Genomic DNA, 12,481 nt, shown 5'->3' with positions numbered 1-12,481 from the left:
ATTATAAGAATAGCTGGAGCCTAGCATATGAAAGGAAAGATTAGAGACTTCAGCAGGAAGGCAATGACATTGATTAGTTCAAAGGCTTCCTGATAAAGGGGAGAATATATGCTGTGTTAATTTTGGCTCATTTGTTTCGTATAAAGTAAAAAGTGTTCTTGATTTTGACAGATGTACCGAGTGGATTCCATATTAGTTTGGAAAAGATGCCCATTGAAGGAGAGAATTTGATAATGTCCTGTTCGGCCAACAAGTTCCTGTACAAAGACATTGCCTGGATTTTACCAAGGACAGTCAACAATCAAACGAAAGCAAAGAGGTCTCTCAAGAAGGAATACTCCATCACCCTCACTCTGACCATCAGGAACGTTTCCCTGGAACACTCGGGCACCTATGCCTGCCGAGCAAGGAACATATACACGGGGAAAGAAGTGCTTCAAAAGAAAGACGTTACAATCAGAGGTGAGCACTGCAACAAAAAGGCTGTTTACTCTCGGATCCTCAAATATAAAAGCACAAGGAATGATTGTACAACACAGAGCAATGTAAAACATTAAAGGACTCCTTAAACAGTAACAGGTGTCTCATATCATCTTGATTTTTTATTACTGTTGCTACCTTTCAGGCCCTGAGGTGGTGCTTATTCCCCCATGGGTTGGACGTAGGAGGAATAGCAAACAAAATCGTAACGCAGGAGCTTCCAGTTGAGTTCAGACGAGTGTTTTCTGCTTTGACAAGGCACGTGGAAGCTGGGGTTTGGAAGATCCCCCATGCTACGTTTTGCATGTCGTTATTTTTTCGCTTGCTGTCTCCTACTGAGCGATAAGGAAAACTTTGGATCAATCTTTTCTTCCACTTTGATATCGGCCTCATCAAAACTGTCAAAGCTGAATAAACTGATTAACTTTAGAAACTGCTGTTTTCAGTCAACAATGGACATTTAATAAGTTAACTTTAATGTGCAGAATGAGCACTATTCAGTTTGAGATTGACTGGACTATATATTTTTTATTTTAATCTGATCTCGATGGACTTTTATAAATATTACCTGCTGAGCAAGTTCTAATGCTTATTTATTTGAAATTATTTTCTACACTAAAGTACATTAATCTTAAAAAGTATCCTCTAAAGGAAGTATGCAGGGAAGAGATAAAAATGTTGATATAATGCACAGACCTATCATATCATTTATAATAATGATGATTTTAAACTGGTAGACGTGAACCATGTTTCTCCAAATAAATCCAGGTAGACTTCCAGTTACTGTGTTGGTCAATTTTTAAAGTTGGTTCTGCACTAATGTAAAAAGCTACTGATGAAGGTGTGAGTATTGCTCCTGGCCTGAAAATACAGGAATTTGTAATGTTGTAATTATTTTATAAAGTGAGAAATACTACACTAACATGACTGACAAGGTTGCAGCCAGCACAGTGAGTTGTTTAATATGTTTTCAAAAATACAAATTCAAAATCGAAGCCATTAAAAATATTCACTGCTTTTGGTATGCAAATGACAATTGGATTTATTATGGGGATTAAGAACCAGCCAAACTGCTGAAAGAGAAAAAAGGGCAAGCTAAAACTTCCTTGTGAACATTTCCCCTTTTTTTCCTTTGTCATGATTTTGGTATGAGATGTTTCTGTGTATTATAAATTCTGTACAAGGAAGAAGTTGCTATTTTTAATAGATCTGATAACTTTATTTTTTTACAATACATAGCTTTTATTATTTTTGGTTACATTTATGATCGATCATTTATATAGCATTTACATAAGCCGTAGCAAAACAGACCGTAGTGACCAAAATAGCTACAGCAAAGGAACAAAGTGGCTGTGCTTTTAAAATAGAGGGTGACAACATGACAGTTTCTTGTGCTTGGGAACTCACCAGACTATTTCCTCCTTTAGGTATCAAGACTGTGTCCCACGGCTAAACTTGTCTTTCACGTGGGAATTTCTTTTGTCAAGTGTGAAAGGGTAAACAATAGCATTTCCCCATAATGCCAGTTGCATGGGGCCTAAAATGCTTAGAAAACAATTGATAACCTGGAAGTTGTCAGAATAAAGAAAAGAATAATAATTTATATCTTGAAATGTCACCTATAGCCTGCTTATATACAGTAGCTCTTTTGTTCATTATTAGTGTGATGGCTTCCAGAAACAATGTGTTCTTGCAAAGGGACTTGGGTCTCTCTTTTTTTTTTTTTCCCTAAAATATGCCTAAAAAGCAAGCAAAATCATTGGTGGCTGCTTAAAAATGGGGCAAGTGCACTTTTCAGCATTTGCAAGTCTTCAAAAGAATTAAAATACACAAGGCTGTTTCGTGAGAAGACATTTGATGGCAAGGTGGGCGGTGATGACAGGCCATTATGAATTTTCCATGGCCTTGGGAGCCGGGGCATGATGACTTGTAGCAGCCAGTTGCCAGGCAATAAGAGTTTGGGTCAAAAAACAAGAGGTTTGGCAATTAGACTGTTCCTCTATGAAATTGTGAACTGTGATAATGTGTATTACTGTTGTGTGGATGTCCTACCAACCTGGTCTCAACTAGAGCTCGGAGAGCCATGCTGTGCGAGGATGTCGTAAAATCCTGATGTGGCTGCCTGTGTTGGGAGACACAGAGAAACCTCACTGGAAGTATTTGAGGAAAGGAGTTCTTGGTGGCCAGATAAAAACTACTGATGTCACTTTTGATGTCCTCAGATGACTCGAGAATCTCATCAGTTTGGGGAGTTTCTCTGCCTTCTGTTGTGTAATATACTATGTAGGGAGAAAGATGTGAATTATATTTCTTTTGGGTTTTTTAAGTATTAAAGTTAAAGCTTGTATTTATATTTTTGTACTGATTAATAAACATAAGTGAACAGACAACATAATCATAACAAAAGGCAAGAATGGATGGAATGCAAAAGTAACCCCAAATGAACAAATTGTAATGTTTTCCCCTTGTTTGCCATTGTTTGCATTTGGAAATGGAAATTTTCCCTCCTTACTGCCCTGAGTCAGCTGAGTGCTCTGACACCAATGTCCCCTTCTTCCCCTTGTGACTCTCCTGTCGCTCCCCTGGGCCAAACTTTCCCTACAATGAAGTTCCTCAGGGGCACTGAGAGCAGAGTTTGGCCTAGCAAAGCAGCATTTTTGGGCAGGCATAAGGGCTGGTGTTGAGCCTGGGGGGCTGCTCTGGGAGCTGAGCAGGCTGGCAGCTAGGGCAGACCCTCAACTTGTAGGTGAGCAGAATGGGGCATGGGAAACTGTCCCCTTGGCTTCACTGTGGAAGTGAATGGCAGAAAATGAGTGGTTTGCAAAAGAGAACAATGCTCAGGTTGACCAAGTCCTTGAAAAGTCAGCTGACTGGAGCAGAGAAATTATTGAAAGTGTGCGAATGGTGACGTAAGTTTTAAGCAAAAAAGTTTTTCTTAATATGAAAACCCATCTTTAGTGTATGGTTATAAACAAATTAAAATTAATCACAAATAACTCACAGAATGTGTGATTTGCCTTTGTTGTGTCATCTTGTCTGCCTTCATTTTGGATGTCTGGGCTGGGGTGTCAATCAGGGACCACTGATAAATGTGAACTGTTGAGCTCTTCTCAGCGTGTGTATCTGGACATGCATCAGACGATGCCTGTTCATAGACAGTGTTTTGAAAAATGAGAACTGTGCAAAAATCGAACCAAGGTATCAATAAGAAGGCAGTAGTCTTCTTGGTCATGTCATTGTGTAGGTATTTTATGAAGAATTTACTTTACAGCCTCTCTCATGAGCGTTACTGTTTGGGAAGAGAGAACAAATTGTCTACTGCACTGTAAACAAAAACTAGCATTGCCTGTAGAAATTACAGACTTGCAGCTCAGAAAAGCCAAAACTGGTCATTGCAGGGTCATGACTATGCTGGAATTAATTTCAAAGGGTAAACAGCAATGATAGCCTACTTTGAAAGTGTTTTTAGTACTATGGGGTTCATACACACTGCATAAGTTGGTGGTACATAGGTGCATCATTTATCTGAAGAGTTTTTATTTACAGCTGGTAACAGAATGATTGTGAAGATGGAAAAGTCTGATTGCCAGTTTTTCTGAAAAGACAGAGTATAATCTTGCAAACACAGAATGTCAGAAATATAGCTGACATAATACTTGAACTTGGTGTATTTGTATTTATTGCAGTCTAAAAGAAAGTAGTTGCAAAGAGTTTGTTTCTGCTTTGTTTAATTTAATTTAATTTAATTTAATTTCATTTCATTTCATTTCATTTCATTTCGTATTTTGTATTGTGTGTCTTACTATGTTAGTAATTGCTGATCCTGGCAGTGTCCTTGAAGGGAATGATTGCAAATAATCTGTTCTTAGAAGGCTGGGGAATTCAAGGAAACCTGCAGAGCATCTGCACCTGTGAGATTGCTCAGGAGCTCCCTGGATTCTTCATCATTGCTTTTAAGGGACCAAAATAACAAAAAAGACAATGTGAGAGTCACAAATATGACAGAAAGATGTTGCCATCCAATGTGCATAAACATTGCAAATATGTTGATCTTATGTAGAACAGCCTGTGGCTCTGTATGAAATGGGGGAAGGTGTGGCAAAAGGTTGAAATGAGAAAGATTTGCTGTTTTGCTTCTTCTTTCAGGCATGACTTTAACATGATGTTTATAGAGTGTTTTCGAAATGCCCTTCTGCTCGGCTGGGAGGCCCTTGAGCATAAGCAGAACAAACGAGATACACTTTCAGTAGTCATTATCACTGACTGTTATGGAAATGTTTTATTACATTGCATTTATATGAATTTCAGTAGATAAAAGAGGAGCAATGTTGCTATGCTGTGTGGCCTGCTAGCACTCTGCTTCAGCTCCTGCCATCAGGGTTTCCAGCAGCTGTGGGCTGCTGGAGGACACGGGCATGTTTCTTACCAACGCAGTTTTGGCAGGTGGGCTGTGGTGTGGTTTGGCCAGACCTTCTTCTGTTCAGCCAAATATGTGAAATGCAAAAGTAGAAGAGTTTATTAAGACTTTGGAACATGTAACGTGATGAATTTGTGCTTATGGTTCTTGGGTTTAAATGATGTGAGTTTACTGAATATGATTTGTAAGCATACACATTAAAGTAAGTAAATTATACAAGTCACTTTTGTGAGTATCATGGCATACAGAGCTGCATGGTGCTCTTAGTGATGCAAAGACCCTCACTCTGTCCTGCTAATTATTAAAAACTGTGGTGTCATGGTTTGTTTCTCCTGATGGTGAAAACCTCAAAGCTTTCACAGAAACTCATTGCTTTCAGTAAATCAATGTGGTTTGTAAAGGAACTGAAGAAATCTTTTAAACAAAGTCATCATTGGGTCTTCATCAGTCATCATAACCCACTATCGCTGAGTAACAGGAGTACTCTGTACATACCAAACTCTCTTAAGCAAACTGGAACAGTTAATAAAATCTGTAAACAATTAGTTTGGTAGTACAGCCATAACGATCTCTAACATCATTAACATACTGGTAGGGATGATAATTAAACCCCCACAGTTACAAGAATGTAAAATGGAGGTGTCGTTTTGTCTTGTAGCTCAAGAGGCACCAGCCCTGCTTCGGCACCTTATGGATCAGACAGTGAACACCAGTAACTCTGCCATGTTGGAGTGCCAGGTTCGTGGCATCCCCGAGCCCCAGATATCCTGGTTTAAAAACCATGAGGAAATACAGCAAGAATCAGGTGAGAGCTCTGTGTACTCACTTACCTTTAAGAGCTTTTTTATTTGCTCATCTGCCTTAGGTAGCCATTTGCAGGGTCACTGGCATCCATACTGAGATGTAAGGAAGGAATATTGCCTGGGTGTTACAGGCAGGCAGGCAGGCAGCCACACAGGTGCTCCACGTTATTCTGTCTCACTCCAAAACCCCAGCCAGCCTTGTGCAGGCACAAGGGGCCTCTATGGAGTCAGTGGGGGAAAATATACCTCTCAATTTACATCTTAGAAGAGTCATCTCCAGAAAAAAAAATAACATCGTTCTCTCCATTTACTATAGAGGGAGCCTAAGGATCAGGTGTCTTGGCCAGCATATAGCTAGGCAGGAGAAAACCAAGCTTGTGTGATGTGTGTAGGAGTACCAGGAGGAGTCTGTGGTCAGGTTTGCAAAGTCTGGTCCAGGTTCACAGCCTAGCCAGCAGACTAATTCCCTACCTGGGGTCTCTAAAACCAAAATGCATCTGCCAATGGCTTGGGGAATTCAGGTCTCACGCAGCAGAAAGGAACAGCTTCCCAGGTGGCATGTTGCAGCTACAGGAAAACTTTGGGTGGCAATTACAGAAACGTGGTGGGACAGTTCACGTGACTGGAATGTGGTCATGGATGGCTACGCCCTTTTCAGGAAAGACAGGCCAGCCAGGCGTGGTGGTGGAGTTGCTCTCTATGTGAGAGAGCAACTGCAATGTACTAAATTCTGCCCAGGAGCGGATGAGGAACGAGTTGAGAGTGTATGGGTCAGGATCAAGGGACAGGCTGGCAGGGGTGATACTGTTGTAGGTGTCTATTACAGGCCACCAGATCAGGCTGAGGAAGTTGATGAGGCCTTCTATGCGCAGCTGAGAGTGGCCTCACAGTCACAGGCCCTGGTTGTTGTGGGTGATTTTAACCTCCCTGATGTTTGCTGGAAGGACCATTCAGCCAGCCAGCCACAGTCCAGGAGGTTCCTCCAGTGCATTGATGATAACTTCCTCATGCAGATGGTGGAGGAGCCGACCAGGAGAGGTACACTGCTGGATCTCATCCTCACTAACAAAGAGGGTCTGGTCGAAGCAGTAAAGGTCGAGGGCTGCCTGGGTTGCAGTGACCGCGAGATGGTGGAGTTCAGCATCTTGTGTGGCAGGAACAGAACAGCAAGTAGAATTGCAACCCTGGACTTTGGCAGGGCTAATTTCGGCCTTTTCAAGCAATTGCTGGGGGAAATCCCATGGGCAAGACTGCTTGAAGGAAAAGGGGCCCAAGAGAGCTGGATTGCATTCAGAGATTGCTTCTTCCATGCTCAGGATCAGAGCATCCCCACACGTAGGAAGTCGAGGAAGGGAGCCAGAAGACCTGTGTGGTTGAATAGGGATCTGTTGGGTATGCTCAAGCAGAACAGGCGAGTTTACAGGTCATGGAAGCAGGGACTGGCCACTTGGGAGGAATATAAGGCTGCTGTTAGAGGATGCAGGAAGGCAGCTAGGGTAGCCAAGGCCTCCTTAGAATTACAGCTGGTGAGAGGGGTCAAGGACAGCAAGAAGAACTTTTTCAAATACATAGCAGATAAAACTAATACCAGAGGCAATGTAGGCCCACTGATGAATGAGGTGGGTGCCCTGGTGGCAGAAGACACAGAGAAGGCAGAATTGCTGAATGCCTTCTTTGTCTCTGTCTACTCTGCTGGATTCTGTCCTGGGGAACCCTGTACCCCTGAGACCCCGGATGAAGCCAGGTCAATGGAGGAGTTTGCTTTAGTCGATGAGGACTGGGTTAGGGAACAATTAAATAGTCTGGACGTCCATAAATCCATGGGTCCAGATGGGATGCATCCGCGGGTGCTGAGGGAGCTGGCTGAGGTCATTGCTAGACCGCTATCCATCATTTTTGCCAAGTCTTGGGAAATGGGAGAGGTGCCCGAGGACTGGAGGAAAGCAAATGTCACTTCGGTCTTCAAACAGGGCAAGAAGGAGGACCTGGGTAATTATAGACCGGTCAGCCTCACCTCTGTCCCTGGGAAAGTAATGGAACAGCTTATCCTTGGTGTCATCTCAAGGCACATCAGGGATAAGAGGGTCATTAGGGGCAGTCAGCATGGCTTTACCAAGGGTAAGTCATGCTTGACCAACCTCATAGCCTTTTACGAGAATGTAACAAGGTGGATGGATGATGGCAGAGCGGTGGATGTGGTCTACCTTGACTTCAATAAAGCCTTTGACACAGTCCCTCACAGCATCCTCACAGCTAAATTGAGGAGGTGTGGTCTAGACAATAGAGTAGTGAGGTGGCTTGCAAACTGGCTTAAAGAGAGAAGCCAGAGAGTGGTGGTCAATGGTGCGGAGTCCAGTAGGAGGCCAGTATCTAGTGGAGTGCCTCAGGGGTCAGTACTGGGGCCAATATTATTCAATATATTCATTAATGATTTAGACGAGGGAATTGAGTGTACTATCAGCAAGTTTGCTGATGACACTAAGCTGGGAGGAGTGGCTGACACGCCAGAAGGCTGTGCTGCCATCCAGTGGGACCTGGACAGGCTGGAGAGTTGGGCGGGGGATAACCTGATGGAATTTAACAAGGGAAAGTGTAGAGTCCTGCATCTGGGCAGGAACAATCCCAAGTTCCAGTATAGGTTGGGGAATGGCCTATTAGAGAGCAGTGTAGGGGAAAGGGACCTGGGGGTCCTGGTGGACAACAGGATGACCATGAGCCAGCACTGTGCCCTTGTGGCCAGGAAGGCTAATGGCATCCTTGGGTGTATTACAAGGGGGGTGGTCAGTAGATCGAGAGAGGTCCTCCTTCCCCTCTACTCCGCCCTGGTGAGACCCCATCTGGAATATTGTGTTCAGTTCTGGGCCCCTCAGTTCAAGAAGGACAGGGAACTGCTGGAGAGGGTCCAGCGTAGGGCAACAAAGATGATTAAGGGAGTGGAGCATCTCCCTTATGAAGAAAGGCTGAGGGAGCTGGGGCTCTTTAGTTTGGAGAAGAGGAGACTGAGGGGTGACCTTATTAATGTTTATAAATATATAAAGGATGAGTGCCACGAGGATGGAGTCAGGCTCTTCTCAGTGGCAAACAATGATAGGACAAGGGGCAATGGGATCAAGCTGGAACACAAGAGGTTCCACTTAAATTTGAGAAAGAACTTCTTCTCAGTGAGGGTAACAGAGCACTGGAACAGGCTGCCCAGGGGGGTTGTGGAGTCTCCTTCCCTGGAGACATTCAAAGCCCGCCTGGACACATTCCTGTGCGACCTCACCTAGGCGTTCCTGCTCCAGCAGGGGGATTGGACTAGATGATCTTTTGAGGTCCCTTCCAATCCCAAACATACTGTGATACTGTGATATTTACTGCTATGTCCAGAATGTGCCTTCAGATATCAGCTAATGCTACATGTCCAGCTTTGATCGCACCGTAGTCACGGAAGTGTTCCTTGGAGATTTCAGGTGACGATGAATGATGGGGAAAAGGCAAAACCTTTCTCATGGGAGTTTATCCACATTTGGATCAGAAGCACACAATGAGCTAGTGTTACAGGCTCAGCAAAAAATGTTCAAAGTGATTTGGTCTATATGAACTTGAATCCTAAATGTGTTCTTCAATAGCACTGTTTTAGAAGGTTTGTGTTTAAGGTTCTGTCCTGTGTTATTGGAAATTACTATAGCGTGAATAAAAGCAACTGGGAAAAACACTGAGAATTTCTCCAAAAAAGTTAGAAGTCTGTGCAGACCTGCAGCATGGGCACTAAATTTAATCTAGAGCCAGATTCCATGAAGCTTTACAGTGACCACATGGTTGAAATGTATGTTACTAACACTGTCTTCTAACATGAATGTTATGTGTCTAACGTGAGTGTAATGGAACAACGACATTTAGGAGCCAGGATGATGTCTCTAGTGGGTAGATCAGAGCACTTTAGTTACCCTGTTTCCCCTAAAATAGACAGGGTCTTATATTAATTTTTGCTCCAAAACTTATTACTTTTTTACATGTATAGCTGCCTGGACAACATTTAAATAGATGTTTTTAATGAACTGTAACTAGGGTTCATTTTTGGAGTAGAGCTTATATTTTGAGCATCCTCAAAAATTCTGAAAAATCATGCTAGGGCTTATTTTCAGGGTAGGTCTTATTTTGGGGGAAACAGGGTTGGTGCCTGAAACACGTTTTGGTAAGACAGTAGTTCTGACAGAACCAAACACACTTGAGTGCACATTTCCTGGCTATGTGGTGCCCTGAAGGCAGTCCTGAGACCAAATCTGCTCCCTGACTCTTCCTTACTTGCTGCAGTATTGTCCAGACTGGCTTCTGTGTTTACCTAGCTGGAATAAACAAGACATTGAAGACTTCAGGTAACTCCTACATTTTAGGGTGCACCTCATGGGACCTCTCTGCACGAGCTGAGGTCCTTCTGCGAAGGGGCCCATCGTCCCATGCCACATGGACAAGCAAAGATTTGGAGCGAGTCTGCTGCCCATAAGTCCAGTGTGGACACATACAGTTGCATCTTGGAAGTGCTCTAAGCTTGAGCTGCTTCTGGTGCAGACCTGATCCAATAAGTAATCAGACCACCCATTTTCCAAAAGTTGGAGGCATGCTGAAGAACTCACTTGGATGCAAGTCTAGGCACAGTCCTAATCAATACACATGACAACAAGTGCTCCCAAGAGTATTCCCTTAGGCTGAGCTTTTTCACTCACAAAAGTGCTTTGTAAACACTGATTTCCAAAAGATTCCCAAAACATCCAAGTATATTTGGCTTTCCTGCAGATAACATTGTGCTGTGCAGTCTGCGGCTCATTTCTTTTGAGAAGAACTTGAAGCAGATATTATTACACAAGGGCCTGTTTTTGTTTATATCCTGGCTCCCTCTCATTGCAAAATATTTCATTTCACAGGAATAATTTTAGGGCCCGGAAGCCGAATGCTGTTTATTGAAAGAGTAAAAGAGGAGGATGAAGGACTTTATCAGTGCATAGCCACCAACTTAAAAGGTTCCGTGGAGAGTGCAGCATATGTCACAGTACAAGGTAAAGCATGACATTAAATGGGAAGAGCAAGCTTGCTAGGGTGATATTCCTACTCAGGTTGGAAGGGCGAGGGTATGACCTAGGGCTCATGTGATCATCTCTGAAGGCAGCAATTTGAAGGAAGTCCTAGCAAGGGAAGCGTACCAGGTTGGAAAGGAAGCCCATCAGGAAATGCTAACTCAGAGCATGTTTACACTGAACTAGAAAGAAGAATTGCTTCAACCCAGCAAAGATCAGGTCAGGGTGGAAGACAAATGTAAATTTAGTATCATCAAAACAAACGAAAAACAGAGTAAGGAACACTCTCATACCCACCCGTTTTCCCATTTCAGGTTAATTCAATTGAAATTAAAGGCCTGGGATATTTTCTTTTGTTTATTTTCAATGTAAAGTGAACAGCCCAGTCAGACTAGAAGATTTTAGCCTAGCAGTAGCTACACATGCATTTTCAAAGATACTTGTAACAAGTAGGTATGATCTAGTTATTTCTGTAACCATTATTGAGCTATTTTGCTATTCATTTAAATGTCCAGCTTTGTTCTGCTTTCTGCCAAGCTTGACTCAGGCCTGTGGCAGTGACTTCTATCAAGGAATTTTACATTGCATAAAAATAAAGTTTATTCAGTGATTTTTCAGTTTCATTTAATACCCGTTTGGTTCATACATTATGAGACAAGAGAAGCAGGTTGACATTCTCCATATAGGTCAGTGCCATGGATAAATTGAATTTGACGTAACCTGCCTTATGGATCTCATGTGTTAAGTAAATAGTCCTAAATGCATTTAGTTTCTCTTTACAGAAAACAACTTGGTTACCACCAGTACTCTCAGACAGGCATTATGTCTTTGTGGATGTTCTCATAAAATTACTAAATGCACGTGAACACTACTGAGTATTTGGATACTACCCTACAGCGGAAGACAGTCACAGCTAGTAAATCAATATTGATTTTCTACCATGAGTGTGTTAGCAGTCTCAGTTAATAATAGTGATTACTGATGAAACAACGATGCTTTTGCTTTAAAAGGTGAGGGACAAGTATAGGTACATGTGGGCTGGCCTAACTTATATAATCAAGGAGTTAAAACCTATCTTCTGATGAATAATGCTAAGGGTTGTATGGCTTCTATAATAGCTAAAAGAATAACTTGTGCCCAAGTGCTTGCTGTCCAATGCATACTACTAATTGATAGTCCTGGAAAATGTAATTAATTATTGTATTGATTTTTAAAGTTGTACCTTGGCTATTTATTACAACCACAAGCAGTCTGTCAGATGGCTTCTAGGGAGCCATATCTCCTAGTACATGATCCAGAGGAGAGAAAAGAGAGCCACCAGGGCGGCTTCTTCTCTGATTACATGTCCTGAGGGACCACTGGCAATGTTCTTTTATGACTCCTATGGGAGCACTAAAATAAGCAGGAGATTAAGACTACTATATTAAAAGGTATAGCTTTGAGACCGGATGAGAAAGACAGAGATTTTGTCTTATATACTGTGATAAAGGCATTTTTTTTCACTCGTTTCACTCATTCTTACACTGATATGAAGTGTCTGTCCCTCTCCTAGGGGACAGCTGACCCTCACCGCATCCTTGAGCCTGTAGGGATGAGATCAGGGCTTAAACATGGGGCTCTTCCTAGGCTTTGCCACTTGCTTATCTTTTAGAGAAATGTAGATTCAGATTGCCACTGTGAGCACCAAAGCCCTCCTTCCATCCTGGTGGCTCTCAGAGCTGCATATC

The 12,481-nt window shown here is 42.6% G+C and overlaps 1 protein-coding gene across 4 annotated transcripts in view; it reads left to right on the top strand.

Moving 5' to 3' along the window:
- FLT1 (fms related receptor tyrosine kinase 1) overlaps positions 1-12,481 on the top strand; it is a 119,372-nt gene that overhangs the window by 74,129 nt on the left and 32,762 nt on the right. For 3 of the 4 annotated variants that reach the window (XM_065830275.2, XM_071804556.1, XM_071804549.1), the window contains exons 13-15: positions 172-462; positions 5,556-5,702; positions 10,605-10,736. In XM_065830275.2, the coding sequence (XP_065686347.2) occupies positions 172-462; positions 5,556-5,702; positions 10,605-10,736 (570 nt within the window). Of the gene's footprint in view, positions 1-171; positions 463-625; positions 3,477-5,555; positions 5,703-10,604; positions 10,737-12,481 lie in introns of those variants that run through there. The other variant, XM_071804557.1, reaches the window with a different exon arrangement.

This window comes from Patagioenas fasciata, chromosome 1, assembly GCF_037038585.1.
Source record: "Patagioenas fasciata isolate bPatFas1 chromosome 1, bPatFas1.hap1, whole genome shotgun sequence".
Taxonomy (NCBI): Eukaryota; Metazoa; Chordata; class Aves; order Columbiformes; family Columbidae; genus Patagioenas; species Patagioenas fasciata.
The sequence above is the reverse complement of the archived record's forward strand: the minus strand, read 5'-3'. Positions and strand labels throughout refer to the sequence as shown.